Here is a 17,947-nt window from a genome sequence, read left to right as displayed (position 1 = left end):
GCACACAGATGAACACACACGGATGAGCACACGTGGGTAAACACACATGGATGTACACACGGATGTACACAGATGAACACATAGACAGGTGAACACACACGGGCGAACACTCAGATGTACACATGGATGAACATAGGTGAACACACAGACGTATATGCGGATGTACACACGGATGAACACAGATGAGCGCACAGACAGGTGGACATACATGGATGAACACACAGGTGTACACATGGAGGTACACACAGATGAGCAGACACAGATGAGCACACAGTGAACACACATGGATGTACACACGATGCATGCACGGATGAACACACAGACAGGTGAACACACACATGATGAACACACAGATGTACACACGGATATGCACACAGATGAACACACACGGATGAGCACACACATGGGTGAGCACACACGGGTGAACACACACAGATGAGTACACACACGGGTGAGCGCACACGGGTGAGCACACACATAACTGAGCGTGCACGGGTGAGCACGCACACGGATGAGCACACACAGGTGAGCACACACATGATGAACACACAGATGTACACGTTGATATGCACACAGGTGAACGCACATGGGTGAGCACACACACATAACAGGTAAAGCAAAGCTGTGTGCTCCTCAGCTCACGGCTCATGGAGACTCTCGCTTACGGGGAGGACAACCAGAGTAGCCTCCACTCTCCTGGGAGCACGGACGCTGCCACGGTCAGCACCGCGGGAGGGGGCTCGCTGCCCCGCGTCCTGGGCTCAGTCTCTGCGAGGGAGCCCCCTCCCCACTTCCTTCTCCTGGTGGTCAACGTTACGCCCAGACTGTGCAGCGGGCATCCCAGGTGTTTGGACGTGGGCGTACATCTCGTTAACCTCACCGGAGGTCATCCACACACACACCAACCAAAACAAAACCGGAAGCAAACTTCAGTGTCCCATTCCCTTTAGGAAGTGACCTGTGCTTTCCAGAAGCACACCCGGGGCTCTCCGGCAACATCTGGGATGCAGTTCGGGTGTTTGCGTGGGCCTCACTGTCGTTCGGACTTGGTGCCTCAGTGTCCTCCCCTGTGAAATGGGACCGTGCTGGGAGCAGGCACGTAGAGGACGCTCAGTAAACATTATTATCAATGCACAAAAATCACATAGCTCTTTTTAAAATTTGGATTTTGTGAAAATATTAACCAGAATTGAAAGGAGGAGAATGTACAAGTTAATCGAACATTTACTGAATGACTTTGTATCATGAGAACTTTAAGTCACCCCGTAGTCAGTGAGCCTCTAGGTGTGGAGGACATTACGTGTCCTCAAATTCAAACAGGAAAGCCCCTGCTGGTGACACTGGGCAGGAGGTCCGGGGAGCCCCTCTGGAGCCTGTAGGTACGCGTCCATCACTTAACACACATGCCCAGGCTGTCCCCACGCTCGCCTCTGGCTCACAGCCCGCAGCCCTGCGGAGGGGGGCAGTCCGGACCCTCCAGAGACTTCTGGATGGGAGCACGCCACAGCATGTCCACGAGCCAGGAGCCACACTGCTTCATTCACTTATTTCTTTGAACGCCTGTAATCGGTAGTCGGAGAACAGACGCAGTGTCTGCCCTCAAGGAACTCACAGGCAGACGTTTTAGACAGACCTCGCTTCTGGATTAATCACTTCTCTTTATAAATGCGCAGCATGCTTGGTGCACCAGACAAAGGAAACATTATTTTCCTTGCAATTTCAAATATTACAGTTTTACAGGTATTCTATATATGCGTACACGTTTACATAGAAGATATGTCATTAATGTATTCACACACCCGTGTGTGTGTGAACCTATAGGTTTTGTCGTCCGCGGTTTCAGGCCAGGATTCAGAGCTAGGCACGCTTCCTGTCATAGAGCACATCAAATTGTCGTTGGGTCTGCTTCATATGCTACGTCTAGTTGACTCTGGCCTCTCGCAATTACCGGGGGTTTGATCTCATATTCCTGTCATGCCTGGCCCCACTGGGGTGATTCTCAGCTTGGACCTCCCTTCAACATCACGGGAGCCCCACATTGGCGCTGAGTAGGGCGAGAGGCCAGCCTCCTTGGGAAAGACGTCTGGCCAGTAAGGACCGGGTTCATCGGCCTTTAATTATAAATTTGAGGTTTTATTTCAGTAAACACTTCACTAATTTACAGTTCCCTGGAGCAAAATGAACAAAATTGGAAACACAGTAGATGTTCCTTCTGGGAAATTATTGACAAGCATTTTGGAGGACACTTTTTCCTGACAATTCCAGGAGAGAGAACCATTCTCTTTGGTTTCTTTCTTGATTAGAAGGACGGACCCCGAAAGGCTAAGTGTCTGCAGGTGGACCCAGGAGCAGAACAGCTCACAACCCCACCTGCCCAGGTCTTTATCCCGGAGCACGACCTGTGATCTCCCAGGAGTGACCGTTCAGGGGAAATCCCACCCGCCTTCCTAGGGGGGTGCAGGTCTGCCACTGCACGTTTACAGAGAGAGCGACAACCCCGGCCCTGGTGACTGCCATTTGGTTCTCCGCGTGGCCCAAGTCTCCAGGCTCCACAGGTGCTCAGCAGTGTCCTCTCCCCGCAGTTAGGAAATAGCGGTATGTGGTCGGCCTTCCAGTAGAGTCCGTGAAGATTGTAATGGCGTAAAGACGTGAGAAATCCCAGTCTCGCCTGATTTTCTTTTTAAGAAAAAACTTTCAGTGAAAGTAGTTTCTAATAACCAAAACGAAAATGTAATTCGGCTTTGTGAGACGAGTCTTTCAGGGCCGTCCAACAGAAGTCTTGGGGAGTTGGAAATGTTCTAGATCTGCTCCGTCCGGTACGGCAGCCGCAGCCACACGCACCTCCTGGGTGCCGCACCGCGCCCTGGCCGCCAGGGGAATGCACTTTCCAGGGTGTCCATTTTGTCAAAGCTAATTTAAAGGTCACAGCTATCAAGCGGATGTCCATATAGGACAGTGCCACTGAGAACCCCAGACTCGGTTTGCACTGTTCTTTAAAGATATTTTTTACCATATTCTAATACACATTCAGGAATATTTTATTCCTACAACTGAAAAGCGTAGGACTCTTTTTAGCATCTGGGTACTCAACATTTTTTAGTACTAGGCCATAGACAAACGGAGGGGAGGTCTTTTTATTTTTACTTACTGGCCTCTTTTTTTAATTTAATGCCATTTGTAGACAGATTAGAATTAAATATGATATAAATTTCACAGTGTAACTTTTCAGACTCGAACACCTGCATGTTGCCTGGACCTCACTGTTGTGGACCATGAGAGCAGCATTCGTTAGAAGTTAGGAGAAAGTCTGTTATGTTATTTAAAAATATATTCCACTTTATTACTTTCAAACTTGTACAGAGATTCAAATTTCATTAAGCAGATGTTATCAAAGAGAGATCCTTAGGCCACCTTCTTCAGTGACTAAATAAACCTGGCTTATAATTAGCAGATACATTATGAACACTGGGGGCTTTAAGGTTGTTAGAAGACTGTTTGCCATTAGTATCTTAAATATTTCTCTTTCAAGCCTGCTTAGACCATTCATCAGCCCGCTGTTGGAGAGCTTGCCACACAGAGGGGAGGGTCAGTCCTTCCCTTGTTCCAATTACGTTAGCGCCTGCCTCCTGAACGCGTCATTACAATGCCCTTTCCACAACCCGGGTTCACACAAGTGACTTGTTTCAGCCAAACTTCATTTTCAGGGCCCCCAGAGGGCCCTCCTTCTCTGCTCTCGCGCTCGAGGACGTGGGACCACGGGCCGCGGACGTGTGCCCTTTCTGCTCTGGCTCCCAGGGCAGGTGTGGGAGTGGCTACTTCTCATCTCCTTAGTCCGTGTTCCTTGTTTTCTGCTTCTGTGCTCAAGTCCTGCCGGTGCTTCCCGCGTACGTCCATTCTGTTCCGCTGACAATGTGCATCGCGTGTAAGATCACCCTGTCCCGGGACAGAGGTCTCCTCTTACGTCAGACGGGGGCATGTGCTCTTAACAAGACAAGGAAGGCTTTTATGGGGCGCCTGGGGGGTTAAGTCGGTGGAGGGCCCGACTTCAGCTCAGGTCATGATCTCGCGGCTCGTGGGTTCGAGCCCCGCGTCGGGCTCTGTGCTGATGGCTCAGAGCCTGGAGCCTGCTTCAAATTCTGGGTCTCCCTCTCTCTCTGCCCCTCCCCCGCTCATGCTCACTCTCTCTGTCTCTCTCAAAAATAAATAAAAACATTAAAAAATTTAACAAAAAAAAAACAAGACAAGGAAGGTTTTAGACAGAAGCCACCGGAAATTGAAAAAGGAGGGAAAGAAACCCTGTACCTTCATCTCCGTACTGCATCTGGTGAGGCTTTCTTCAACCACAATCTCTCTGTGATCCTGAAACCTGCTTTTTTGCTCAACATGTTGGTTGGGCAATCTTATTTAACAGCCGCATCGTATCTCTGGGTGGGGAGGTGTTTCTGTGGCTTCCATTCAACACACAAAGCAAGAGCAAACCCCCGGCGCCGGGAGTCCAGATGCCCGAAGCGTGCACCGCCCACGGGGCGCTCTTCCTCTGGGGACTAGGGCAGACCCCTCACACGGTCAAGGTCAGCGGGGGTGGACTGCAGATGTGAAAGTGCTTTATAAAGTGCGACGGTATATTCTGCACGTGTGTGGTTTATTTCATAGAAATGACAACTCGAGTATTCTTGTCTAAGCTTTAGAAAAGGACAACAGGCAAAGTCTCACGTTGCTCACGGTGATTTGCTTACAAACGCCTGCTGCGTGAGACCACTGCTCCGGTCCCCGGCAGGTAGCCAGCGACCCCAGTCCCTGTCCTTCCCTGCCTCCTGATAGCGGGGGAAACAGCAGGAGCACAATGTCTGCACACTCACAAGAGAAGCAGCCGGAGGAATGTTCTGGAGTGTGAAGCTTGGCTGCAGGGGTCAAGTCCCACAGGGGCTTATAAGGCCCGGCAGGGCTCTGAGTTCCCTTCTGAGTAGGATGAGCCCACCGCCCCCCACCACCTGCGCACTGGTGACAGGATCTGACGTGTTCCCACAGCCGTGCCAGGTGCCACATAGGGGACAGCGTGAAGTGTGGCAGGAGGCACAGGGAGGGCGGGCACAGGTCTCGGTGACAGTCCCGGCTAGAGGTGGTCAGGAGCAGAGCAGGGGTGAGAAGCAGCCAGTTCTGGGCGTTTTGTGGGCAGAACAGCAGATTTGCAGGGGGGATAGGACATAGGCGTGAGACGCACCCAGAGGCGCCCAGAGGCTGCCCTCTCCTGTGGCTGTGGCTGCAGGAGGGGCAGGGGACACGCGGGGGGGGGGGGGGGGGCCAGGCAGAGGTCGTGTGGGTGCCCGTGCTGAGGGCTGCACGTCCATGCAGGACTCCGGGCAAGGCCAGAGCAAACGTGGGGCTCTGGGGCGGGGGGGGACGGTCGGGCGCTTCCACGCGGGCTAGGTGATGCTCCAGGAGCGAGTGTGGACAAAGAGAGCAGGGCCGTCCTTCTCACCCACCCGAAACCCAGCCGGCCAGGCTCCTGGGCTGCTACCTGCTCCCTCATTGGCAGGAGGGGCCCGGATGAGCTGATCGCGTCCTGGAAGGGAAAACGGTTACAAAGCTGGGAAGTCCCGTCACAGATAACCTCCCTCCAAACGTCCGGCTGACCCCAGAGGACAGCATCCCTCCGTCCCACCGGTAGGAAACGGCCCTGAGCACGCGGGAGCATAAGAGGTTTCCAGGTTACAGACAGTGGTGGCCGCCTGCAGACCTCACCGAGAGTGTGTGCTTAGCAGGGTGAGATTTCAAAACTCAAAACTGTACCGCTGACTAGTGAAGACTGTATGACTTTGTGGGGATCATTGAGACAGGACTCCAGTGACGAGTTTTCTGTAGCGTGTGATCAAAGAGGCAGGACACAGCTGTGAGGGCAGGCGTCCTCTGGCCAGAGGGAATCCTTGGGCCGGTGGCGCTGAGGCGCAGGGGACGCGTTGGTCGAGAAAGTTAAAATGAACGTCTGTGAAGATTGTTCCTGGGCAGCGGGCTTCCACTCGCGCTTCAGGGGACCTGCCCCCAGGCTTCCCCGAGACCCCGCCAGCACAGCCTTCCAGGCAGGGGCAGAAGAGCAGTGAGGCCGGCTGTCCCTGGGGAGCTGGGCCTCTTTGGGAGAAACGCCTTGATGGGAAGGAAACACCACAGATTCGCATAGATCTGCAGACCATTGCACCTTGAGGCTTAAGAGATCTTTCACTGCATGTTTCTTCTTGAAATAAGCATTTACAAACGTATGCACAGGTCATGGCACAAAGAATACGTGACCCTTGTGGCACAGGCACATTCCCTTGCAATGACCTTCCCTGACCTTGTGCCCACGGAAGCCCAGCCACGGAACGAGGTCAGCCCTTCCCAGAGTCCCTGAACGCACGGACAGACCGCTCCACACCCAGGACCCGGCGACGCACCGGCCTCTTACTACGGCGATGACGCCCTACCTCACGCTGTGGGTATTTGGTCACCTGTGTCGTGCATGGGAAGGGAGGCTCCTGGAGGGTGTGACCTGGGCCCCCAACGTGTGGCCGCTCCCCTGCAGCATCCATGGGCGTTTTGCACGTTGCTGGGCAGCCAAGCCGTCAAGTAAATGAGTTCGTGAAGGAGTCAGAATCATTTGCTTGTACAACAGACCGTGTAAGGAGCCCGGGAATCCGAAGGGAGGCTGCTAAGTGGGGTCAGTGCTGGTCGGTGGGGTCAGCAGGCGGCTCGCTCTGAGCTCCAACCTCCCCCTTGTGAAGGGAGGCCCTCTTGCGAGCTGACCGGGGAAGAGTGAGCCTGGAAACTCTGCACCCCGGGTGGAAAGGCAGGAATGGCGTGTGAGCTTCGAGAGGTCATCCCCTCGCGCGCGGGGAGCACGGACGAGGCCACCGTCGCGGTGAGTGGCGTCCGTCGTCGGCTGCTCCAGGCTCGTGCAGTCTGTCCAGCCTCGCGGAGGTGCACGCAGGTGATACGGCTGCAGCCTCGTCCCCCGACGCAGGACCGACTGGAGACAGAGCAGAGAACGGAGAGGAGGCGTCCCTTCTTGGCCCCACTTGCCAGCTGAGGGTCCCAGGACTCATTGCAGCAAGTACATGGAACGTCTCCGTGTGCACCCGCTTACGCACGTTTAGATCTCGTCTTCAAACAAAACCGATTTTGCCTGTTGTCAAGCCCTGGGCTGTTCGTGGAGGGAAACAGGCACAGGCCCGGTTATCTGGGGCGTGGGCCTCTCCGCTGGGGCCTCTGAGGGGTGCGTGTGTGGCTCCTGACGGGTGGTCCAGCCCCCTCTCTGCTTCCTCCCTCCCGACCTGACAGCCTGTCGCTCCTCCTGGTCCCGAGAGCACATCCCGTGGCCCCAGCCCCTGGGCCGCCACGGGCCACCCTCTCCCACGCCCAAGACGCTGATTTAGATTGAGGGTAGGAGACAGTTTCCCAGTTTCCAGCTGGGCGTTTTTAGGCCACATAGCGTTGAGTACACACTCCTCTCCAAAGTGTATTCGTTCCCGAGGAAGTATGCATATTGAGGTACACTTGTTGGATTTTCTGTGTTTGCTTGTTTTCAGTTAAACGTGTGATGTGTCAGCTCAGTGTTCCTGGCCCAGCGAGGCCCCACGTGTGCACTTAGGGCCCCTCGAAACCCGCTGAACGGGCGTGTGGACGTGGGCAGCCCTGTCCACGCCCGGCGCCCACTCCCACGCCACACCGAGCGCTAAGTGCACTCACCTGAGCCGTTCCTTTCAGTCGCCGTGATTAATTCTGGCTCTTCAAAGGGGCGCTCAGCTTTTCTCAGTCACACCTCCCTCACTGTCAGAATAATCCCACGGCGACGGGAAGCCTGGCTTCTCCCTGAGGTATTTCTGCACTTCTCCTTTTCATGTCATGACAGCAATTTCTGCCATTGAAAACGCCCGTCTCTGGCTTCTAAGCCCCAGGGATATCAACTGGAGGGAGTTTCTAGGCCAAGTAGAAATAATTAAATTGGGGTTAATGTTTCACTCCAGGTAGTTTAGCTCTATTTGTTTTCCTTAGAAAATTATTTTTTAAATCAGGGTATTTTAGTGCATTCACAGAGACTCCTCAAAGGCCTAGAGACGTTGAAATGTCCCCGGGTCTCGAAGTACAGGCCGCCGGAGACCGTGAGCATCGGGGGCTGTGCGTCCTGGACGTCCGGAGGGGGGGTGGTTGGTCCGGCCCAGCGCTGCGGGGGTGGGGGTGGGGGCGGGGGCGGCCAGCAGGCTTAGCAGTGTGGACCTCCGCCCGGGCCTCCTGGCTCCCGACGCACTCCACCCCACACTGGGCCGCCTTCCGCAGACGCTGCTCACCTCTCTGATCCCATCCACAAAGTGGGGCGGTTCCGGCACCCCCCTGGCAGTTCGTTACCGGGACTGAGGAGTTTGTGTTTGTCAAGTGCTCGGAAAAGCACCTGGTGCCCAGAAAAGTCGACATAATAATACCTGTTAATGAAAGAGCAAGGTCTGAGGCAAGACGGAGGCAGGAGCAGCCAGGTGGGTCGGGCCACGGGCTCGGGCAGGAATGAGGCCGACTGAGCGGGGGAGGGGGCCCTGGAACAAAAAGACACAGGCAATCAACGCCCGAAGTCTGACCCGATTCCAGCGACGAGCGAGGGAAAGAAAACTTCTTACATTTCAAACTCCAACAACCGAGATCAAAATATTTCAAAGATGAAAGGATCCCATTTTCCTAATATGTCTTTTCTCGTTCTTGTCTGATCTGGTAGAGTTTTAAACACTTTTATCAGACTTGCAAATCAGGCTTAAAACCATCAACTGGAGGTGTCCATCAGCCTATCAGACTCCCCAGCAGCCCTGGTCCCTCGGCGACCCCCCCCTCGGCTCCCGCCTCCCGCACAAAACCGTTTTCGCAACTGGCATATTTTGATCGTCCCATTCTCCGTCGTTTCTTTACTTTTCAAACTATCTCGGATTCTTGCTCAGTTCTCTTGCCTTATTTGGATGACATGCATTTTAAGATGAGAACCGCTCAGAAGCAGGCGTTTGTCATTCGGTGCACAGCCTTACGGGTCAGAGCGGCGCAGACGACCTAGAGAAACACGCTTCTCTTTCCTGCGTTCGTAGATCTAGGCCAGACCCCGAGCCCACTGCACCGCAGGTTAGATTTCCGCTTTCCTGGCCACACGCTAGTTACCTCTGCGCCAGGCAGAGCCGGGAAAGACGGTCTCGGCATGAGCCCAAAGCCTCCCTCTGGCCGAGCCTCGTCCCGCCGGGCACCGCTGAGCAGGCTTCCCCCTGACCCTGACTCCGACCCTGACCCCGACCCTGACCCCGACCCTGACACAGACAGGTGCGCCCTCAGGCGGGCGGCCATGTGGCTGGGCCCGTGCGGCGCGGGAAGAGGGGCTCCACCTTGGGTCAGACGGGATCGTCTCAGACCCACTCCGTGTCCTCGCTGAGTGGCCCCCAGCAAGTCAACCAGAGTTCTGAACTTCATGTTTCTTATTTGGAAAAATCAGGATCAGGTGCCCAGAGACTTTCCGGAATCACAGCTTCACTCTAAGTCGCCCGGGGCCTGGCCTCAGCCCCTCCCGGCCGCCCTCACGCAGACACCTGCAGATTTCCAACTCACTAAGGGTTAAAGGGTAAACACAGAGCAGGACTCAGTTCCGCCCCCGAAGTCAGCTGATTCTCAGTTCATCCAAATCCTGGCTTTCTGCCGAGGTTCAGTGACACACTATGGGGAATGACCCAGGCCTGGAGGTGGCCGAGATGCTGGGAGAGCCCGTCTGCGGTGGCCCCCACGGTGGCCCTCTCTGATGTCCACCCCCTCTCATGGTCTGCCAGAGGAGACTTTGTGATGCCTTCAAAATACACAACGTGCCCCTTCCAGTGGCCAAGGGCTGAAGCCAGGGAGAGACTGCCGGCCGGCCAGTGGACAAAGCCTGACCGCCTGAAACCCGCCATGGGTGGGGGTTTCTGCTCCCACGCGGGGACCACACACTGACCGTCTGCGACCTCTGAACGTGAGTTCTGCACTTGGACCACAGCTGCGGAGCTGTTTCCCACGTGGGCAAGACTCGGTCCTGTCTTCTAAGTAGAGGAGAAGTCAGTGCTGACCAACACATCCCCTGTGCTGAGCCATAAGGGAAAACCCTCCTTCCAGATCCTGCCCAGAACCTTGGCGCTCGCGGTGGATCGGACCTGCCGACCTTGTCTAGCGTTTGAGCTCTGCTGGTGCCCTGGTCCAGGAGAAAGGAACAGACTTTCGTCTTCTTCTGAAGTGTGTGCTTTGGCCCAGAGACGACTGAGGAGACGACCAGAGACCAGAGACCGAGGCACGGTTTCAGCAGGACGCAGCGTCTCCATGCGCACCCGCGCCTGGAGCCCCTGGGAGGGCCATCCCAGACCTCCGAGTGCGGGTTGTCGTGACCTCTCCACACCCCCCGAAAGCAGGGAGCAGCCATAGAGGGACCAGTCCCCGCCAGCAAGCACAAGAGCCCTGTCACGCTTCCTCCCACTGGCGGGAAGGGGCAAAGAGCCTGATGACCCCGGGAGTCGCACACCTTCCCGGCAAAGGAGCGGGTGTGCGGTGGAGCAGGGAGCGCGGTCGGCGGACACCCGCGGAACATACTCGGATCACTACTGGGTAACCCCATGAGCGCCGCAGGGGCTGACCTACTCGTGCAGAACGAGAACCCTCCGTGTTTCCCTACTTGGCCTCAGAAAATGTGACGCGAGGGCTCATCACCCTTCGAGAAGCCAATTGGACGTTCAACGGATGACGTTTCTTTATTTTTAACGGACTTTAAATGTAAAGAGCTGATTAGGCCAATGGCTCCTTTCCTGACAAAAGAAATGAAAACCCTTGTGCAGTGATGGGCAAACCCAGGCTCCCCGCTTTCACAGACTGGTTCACATTCAGGTTTGGCCTCTTGCGCACTGGGCTCGTGACGCCCAGCGCGAGGCCCTTGCCACCAGGCTGCGCCACCCTCCCTGGACCCTGCTTCTAGGATCACACGTTTTAGTCGGATCACGGGCTCCTGCTTCGTGTTTGGGAGCGTGTGCTCAGGGACTGTGGCAGCATGCGGCCCTGATCTACGGTTTAGGACAGCGAAATGCCACTGAGCCTCGAATGCATGTGACCCGTGTCTCCCTGGTGGCCCCGGGGGCATCCTGGCTGCAGGGGAGCCTCCTGAGGCCCCGGGGGCCATGGTTCACCAAGCACTGAGGCTGGTGTGTGCATCCACAGGGCTCTTCATCCGGGTGAGAGACCCTTAGTGCCCACTGAAAGGCCTGCCCTGCCCCCCCCCCACCGCCCTCCGTGCCCTGATACTCAGAATGTCCTGCGCATTATAGAACCTGCAGCAAGGCAGGGGGGCGGGAGGGGGGTGGGGGAAACGGTGGGTTGCCATGGCAACTCACTCCTCACCCAGCCCCCCCCCCACCCCATGACAGGTCTGCCGGGGGTGGGGGTGAGGAATGTCCTCCCCACCCCTCACGGGCCTCTGAGGAGCCTCCTCGAGGGACACTGACACTGGCCCTGTCTTCTGAGCCAAAGGACGGCCCCCAGAGACCTTCCCGCACAACGGCTGCTGACACAGGAAGACTGGAAATCACCAAAGCCCCTTGACCCCTAACAGATTTCCCAGTTATAAAAGTTGTCTTTGTTTTCCTTTCTCTTTTCCCTCCCTTCCTTTTCCAGAAAATCTTTTCTAGTCCTTCTTTAAAGTTTTTTTTAACGTTTATTTATTTTTTGCGACAGAGAGAGACAGCATGTGAGCAGGGAAAGGGCAAAGAGAGAGGGAGACACAGAATCTGAAGCAGTTCCAGGCTCCGAGCTGTCAACACGGAGCCTGACGCGGGGCTCGAGCCCACGAACTGTGAGATCATGGCCTGAGCCCAAGTCGGACGCATACCCGACCGAGCCCCCCAGGCGCCCCTCCTATTCCTTTTTTATAGCTTACATAACAGAGATCATTTTTAAATGTGAATCTTTTCCTAAGAAACACCCTTTTGGTGTTGGGCAACTGACGTTTCCGTCAAAGGTTGCTGTGGAACAACCATATTTTAAAATGACTTCCTTCAAGCTTGGACCCAAGGCTGCTTTCGCTCACACGGAGAGGGACGGCGCTGACGCTGCCGCTTCCGCAAGCAGCAGACCCCGTAGCTCTGACTGGGCGCGGGTCTGCGCGGATGTGTTCTTGGCAGAAATAGCTGCACCTGCAATGAGCCCGGAACCTCCAGACTGCACCGCCCGCGCCCTCGTGCAGCAGCGACACCACCCAGGACCACGACTGTCACCTGTCATCGCCCGACCTCCCCTGCTGCTTCCTCTCCGCGGGCAGATCCAGGTGCGCCCGAGGACCAGATGCTTGTCCGGACGTGGCGGCTGGGAGTCGGGAAGGCCCGACGCGCTCACACCGGCTCCAGGGACGGAGGAAACCACACAGTGTCCACGGTGGCACCCACGTCACCATCGCCAAGGCAGGGTGCCCTTACACGTGGTGTGTGTGAGGCCGGCCAGGGTCACTGCAGGCCATCCCTTCCGGCCAGAGCCCCCGGCCCGGACGAGAGCCCCCTCCCTGTTCGGACGGCACCCGGCTGGGGTGCGAGGGCTCCTTCCTCTGCTCCCGCTGGGACCCGGCACTGTAAGGCCCTCCCCTCCCGTACCCTCGGACCCGCCGCCACCTGCTGCCACGTGTGTCTGCACTGTCCTCTCGTCGTGGGCCCTCACTTTGCACGTCGTCCGACTTTCCCTCCCCGCTCTGAAGGAGCCCTCTTCTCTAAACATCACCAAGGACCTCCTCCTGTGCCCCTCCCCTCCCACCGCCCCTCTGGGGACCCAGTCACCCCCCAACCCGCCCCTCCCCTCCCACCACCCCTCTGGGGACCCCAGTCACTCCACAAGCATTGGCTTTGCTCCCGCACCTGCCCCACGTTCCCGCGAGCACGCCCCTGTCTCTGACGCACACAGCAGGCCGCCAGTGGGTGGGAATCCAGCCTCTTTGCCACTTCCTGCTGTGAGCACAGCATGAGCATCTCTGGGCCTGTCATCTGTGACACGGACTGATGGGGCAGGACCCAGAGCACAGGGTGTTTGTGAAGAGCAGGCACACAGTCAGAATGTCCACGGCGACCTTCCGGGTCCACAGTGTGGGCCCACAGCGTGATTGCCGAGGGCCCGAGCACCCGGAGTATCACGGGTCGGTAGGAGAGGCTGTCCTCATCGACCCTCCCTGGAGAGCCACAGAGCACACACTGTGCCCCCGGGAATTGAGATGGGCACAGGGCGGTCACCTGGTCCTCCACCAAGTGGGGGACGGACGGTCAGCAGCCCCCAGGACATGAGGATCTTTGTAGCCCGGCGGGTCATAGAGCTCCGAGCTCCCGGCTTCAGCTCTCACGCCCCCCAGGGAGCCGAGCGCTCGCGGGCAGGTTTGGGGGCCTGTGATGGGCAAGGCCCCTCCACCTCCAAGTCGACTTCCCGGCAGGGGTGGGGCTGCACGCACTCACCTTCTGGGCAGAGTCCCCTTAGACACCCCCCAGCCCCCCACACCCAGACAGCACGGTCCCCCCTGGGCAACCCGCTGACACCCCCTCGGGGTCCTCAGGCCAGCCTCCCCTGAGAGCAGCTGGGGACAACACCTTGGGGATGGCGGGCCACGCCCAATACCTAGGACGCAGTGACCCTAACTGCCAACGTCCTGCTGAGAACGAGGAGGACATTTAAGACAGGCCACACTCAGGGCCACACGCCGGAGCTCTGAGGCATCTGCACCTGCTCTGTGACCCTCAGGACCTAGTTTGCAAACGGGAAGACCAAACGGCACAAGAACCACACCAGACAGAGAGGACGAAACCACCAGACGCTGGGCCCCAGTGGGCTGTGCCCTGGGCTGGCCGTGTCACCGCTCGGGCTCCGCCCTCCTTCCCCAGAGCCTGTGCTCAGAGTGACAAACCACCCGGAAGGCACCCCAGCTCCTGGGCGCGGCAGGCAGGAGAGGAAGGTTCTGGGAGGTCAGAGGGGACGGCACACAGCCAGGCACAGTGCTCGGCTCACGTGAGGCTCGGGGAGGCTGGACACACAGGAGGAAAAGCCGGAGGCCAGAGGGCCTGCTCGAGGGAGGAGCCCCTCGCGGGCAGGAAGGCCGCGTGACAACGTGGGGGCCCTGAGGCAGAGCTTTCCAGGAGGGAGGCGCAGGTGTCCAGTCACCTGCAGAGACGTGGGGGCCGCAGAGAGGAAGGCACGGCCTGTCCCCCAGAGGGAGGACGCCTCGGGCTGTGCACAGAGCCCGGGCCCTCAGCCCCGGGAGGCCTCTGGGGTGGCCACAGCAGGCGCCAGTCCATCCCGCCCTAGGGACTGCCACGCTCCCAGGGGGCCCCACCCTGCTGTTGAGCACCGCGTGTTGGGGGCAGGACCCCCCAGGAGCGTGGCCCCAGGCTCTTAGGCACATTCGGGCAAGTGTCCCTCCTCCCCTCCCGTTGTGAGGACGGTGACTTCGGTTCCTGCCGTCTCGTCTTCTCCAAGCTAACGCCTCCGAATGCTGTATTGACTTTTCTCTCAGGTGACCTGGTCGCCTGCCGGTCCCTGCCTGAAGGCAGCTCCTGTCCCTGCAGAGTCAGGGCACGGCACAGGCTCGCGGCGGGAAGGTGTCCAGGGAGGCCATCTGCCCAGCAGCGTCTTTCGCGTCCGTTCGGTTTATCACGGCTTTTCGTCTTGTTTCCTCAGCATCTTTCTCTGTTCCGTCTCTTCTAACTTGTCCGGCAGGTCCGGGTGGGACAGACCCCGAACTCCCCCAGGGGCCCGGGCGACGGCTGAGCAGGCAGCCTCTGTGTCCCCTCTGCCGCGTCACCACCGCGTCCCTTCCGCAGACCGGCTGGCGCACGGCACACCGTCCTCGCTTCTCCCAAGCTCCCGACCCTCAGCTGAGGCTTCCCCAACAAGGCGTGGGCGCCTGTGGAGGAACGGGTCCCTGGTTCTCTCTCCCAGGGGCTGAGGGGTCAGGGCAAGGGCAGCCCCGTCGCTCTCAGGTCCCCGCCACAGGACGCGTCTGGCCGGGCTGCCGAGCTCAGAGGCACCACGGGGGTGCCCGGGCCTCCCGGCCCCACACCCGCCCGGGACAGTGGCCCGTGTGCAGGGGCTGCAGGGTCTTGTGGACGCCTGTGCTGCCCTCAGCCCCCTTCCTGCCACCCTCCTCCGCGCCTGCCCTGGTCTCTCCATCTGGACTTGGTGTCCCCGTCTTCAGCTCTCGCTGGTTCCCGTCTTGTCCTCAGTGGAACGCACGTGCTGTGCAGACTCCAGAACCAGCACCGGGGTCAGACCTTCCGGTAGCAGGGGTGTGGGCACTGAGCCCCCTGCTCTCTGGTCGGCCCCTCGTGACCGGAGGGGGACCACACGGTCGGCGGACAGTGTGACTCTTAGAAACCGCTTTGGCTACATCCTCGCTACAAAGGTCTGGAGCAATTTCATTTTACTTTCCTGCTATCCCCTCCACTCTCCCTGTTTTATGAGACACGAGGGTCCTTGCAGGTCGATCACTGGGGATCGCAAACAGACGAACAAGTGATCTCTGTCTTGCAGCACAAAATGAGCCCGGCGTGAGGGGCGGCTTTGTAGGGTAGGAGCCACTGATCACAAGGGGACATTTACGGCGAGTCTAGCTGAGCTTTGGGTCCGAAGACATGTCTGTTCTCATCTTGACCTGGCGGCTCTTTGTGCAGATTTAAACAGTATACTTCACCTGTTTGGATCTGTCTCTTTGCCTGTAAAATAAGCATATTTGATCAACCTAGTTCTCAAAACTCATGCTAACTTAAGAGTCTCTGAAATCACTTAGAAACGGGACCCAAAAAAACCAAGGTACGAAACAGGCAGACCCCCCCCAGGAAGAAGGGAGAAAAGGCTGGAACTCAATCTTGTTATGTGAGGGATGACAGAGCAGAAAATAAACTAAAAAAATAACTTAAAACCAGGTAGCTAGCAACAAGCAGCTGGGCAGAAGACAGGGTTTGGGGACGGCAGGAGAGGAACACAAGGTGGCAGTGTGAGAGATGACGGAGAGGCCCAGGCCAACACAGGGTGCGGAGGCAGCAGGCCGTTTTCTCGTCTCCCGGTTAGGACCAAAAACATTTCCTCCAGACGAAAGAGAGATTCAAAAAATAATAAAAGACCCCCAAACAAGACAAACAGGGGAGAAACAGGGGAAACAAAACTAGAAAGAATGCTAGGAACAGGAACACGACCTCAGCTACCAGGAGCGCGTGTGCTGCTCCAGGCTCCGTGGCCCCCGGGCCTTTCCTTTCCTCTGTCCCGAAGACCTGACTCTCCCAGTGCCCGCCAGCGCCTGGAAGCTTGAGGAAACGCAGCTGCTTGTAAACCACCCAAGCCCCTCTCCTCACTGAACTCAAAAGCAGTTTCAAACCGTCTCTGGACAGAGAAACGGAACCGATGTCCCCCAGTCACTGTGGCTTTTACAGCCCGAGCCACTGGCCACGGAAGCCTGCGCGTGGCCCAGCAGACCGCTCTGGGCCTCGGTGTCCCCAGACGTGCAAACGCCGCGTCTGCGCTGCCTCGGGTTTGCAGCCGCCCCCGGGTCTCCCCGTCTGTCCTCAGAGCCGGGGCGTGGGCTGGCGCGTGCCCACCGCGGGTGGTAGTGGTAGCGTAGCCGTGAGGGGCCATCGTGGTCACACCGGGTCATCCGTCTGTCTCGGGCGCGGCCCGCCTGGCTCGTGACGCGGGCGGAGCGGCGAGGCCGGGCCACCAGCCTCTGCAGAGAGCCCCTCCCCAGCCAGTGGCCCCCGACGGCAGGCCGGTCTTTGTGGTGCCACGTCTGACTGCTCACCAGCAAGGCCGGGGGGTGGGGGGTGGGGGGGAATACGGTCCCCAGCGCCCTCCCCTTCTCAGAGGCCAGGCACCTTGGTGCGGGCCTCGCGGGTAGAGGCGCTCCCCGTTGCACACCTCAGCCCCGCCCCGCGGCCGGCAGGCGCCCCAGTCCTTGCCAACCGCCCTCCCTACACTAGACGACACTGACTGCCTAAGAGCTCAGTGCGATCGGCCACAGGTGAGTGCCTCCTCGAGGGCCCCGCGCGAGGTCCCTGCATGCCCAGGGTGGAGCCCGCCCGCATCCCGAGGTCGCGGTGCACGTGGACGCCCGCGTGGGACAGGACGTTGGAATGCTGGTTTCTGTTGCCTTCGCTCAGCCGCACCAGTCACCTTTTGTGTGTTTTTTCTTGCATGGGTCCTCCGAGTCCAATTCCAATTGTGGCTCCGGCTGCCCCAGTCTCTTGTTTAGCCGCTTCACTGCTGCTGGACGTGCATGTGCTCTGGCAGCAGTCCCCATGGACACATCCCGTTAAGTGACTGGGACGCCAGGATGTGCTAGGTACGTTCGGCCGCACCGGACAGGAGCCTACTCCCGGACGTTGCCGGGACCACCCCGCGGGCGGCAGTGCGGTGTGGCGGCGAGGGCCCCAGTCAGGCTCCCACCCCCCGGACGAGGAGGCAGCATGACCCACCGAGGAGTTAGAGCTTAAGACCCGGAGGCTGCATGCGTGGAGAGGACTAAGAGTTGCATGCGGCATGAACAACAGGCTGCACCTCCCCCCCAGCGGCTCCCGCGGCCCCCGGAAAAACGGGCCCGGAACGGCCCAGACTCCGCCTCAGCTCCGCGGGGGCCCGTGTGGTCTGGCAGGCCCGGCCAAAGCCAGGGAGGTGCCCCGGGGCCCCGGTCGGGGGAGGGCGGACGGGGGCTCACACAGCACACGTCAGGGCGGAGGGGACCCGAGCCCGGCGGCCAGCGCGTGGGCCTCTGAGTCAGGATGAAAATTGCTAGAAGCATCCCGGTTGCGGATGGGTTGAGGCTAAGAACCAGCCCCCTGGACCTGACCGCACGCATCGCGTGCTGTGGCCCGCACAACTATTGGGCACCGCGGAACTGATGCGGCCCTAACTCTCCACCCACGTCCCCCTGCTTCTC

The 17,947-nt window shown here is 58.4% G+C and overlaps 2 protein-coding genes and 1 long non-coding RNA gene across 21 annotated transcripts in view; 2 read left to right on the top strand and 1 right to left on the bottom strand.

Annotated features, from left to right (window-relative positions):
- MYT1L (myelin transcription factor 1 like) overlaps nucleotides 1–17,947 on the top strand; it is a 430,813-nt gene that overhangs the window by 370,736 nt on the left and 42,130 nt on the right. The window lies entirely within an intron of this gene.
- Nucleotides 6,209–8,489, bottom strand: LOC131484287 (uncharacterized). The gene is made up of 2 exons (XR_009248141.1): nucleotides 8,319–8,489; nucleotides 6,209–7,950 (listed from the first exon to the last, which is right to left on the bottom strand). It is a non-coding gene; the product is annotated as an uncharacterized LOC131484287 (long non-coding RNA).
- Nucleotides 11,109–14,318, top strand: LOC131484283 (uncharacterized). Its single transcript, XM_058682405.1, has 2 exons — nucleotides 11,109–12,772; nucleotides 12,822–14,318. The coding sequence occupies exons 1-2, from the start codon at nucleotides 12,044–12,046 to the stop codon at nucleotides 12,993–12,995; spliced, it is 903 nt and encodes a 300-aa protein (XP_058538388.1). The 5' UTR covers nucleotides 11,109–12,043; the 3' UTR covers nucleotides 12,996–14,318.

Source organism: Neofelis nebulosa, chromosome 9, assembly GCF_028018385.1.
Source record: "Neofelis nebulosa isolate mNeoNeb1 chromosome 9, mNeoNeb1.pri, whole genome shotgun sequence".
Taxonomy (NCBI): Eukaryota; Metazoa; Chordata; class Mammalia; order Carnivora; family Felidae; genus Neofelis; species Neofelis nebulosa.
This window is presented reverse-complemented; position numbering and strand designations above follow the sequence as displayed.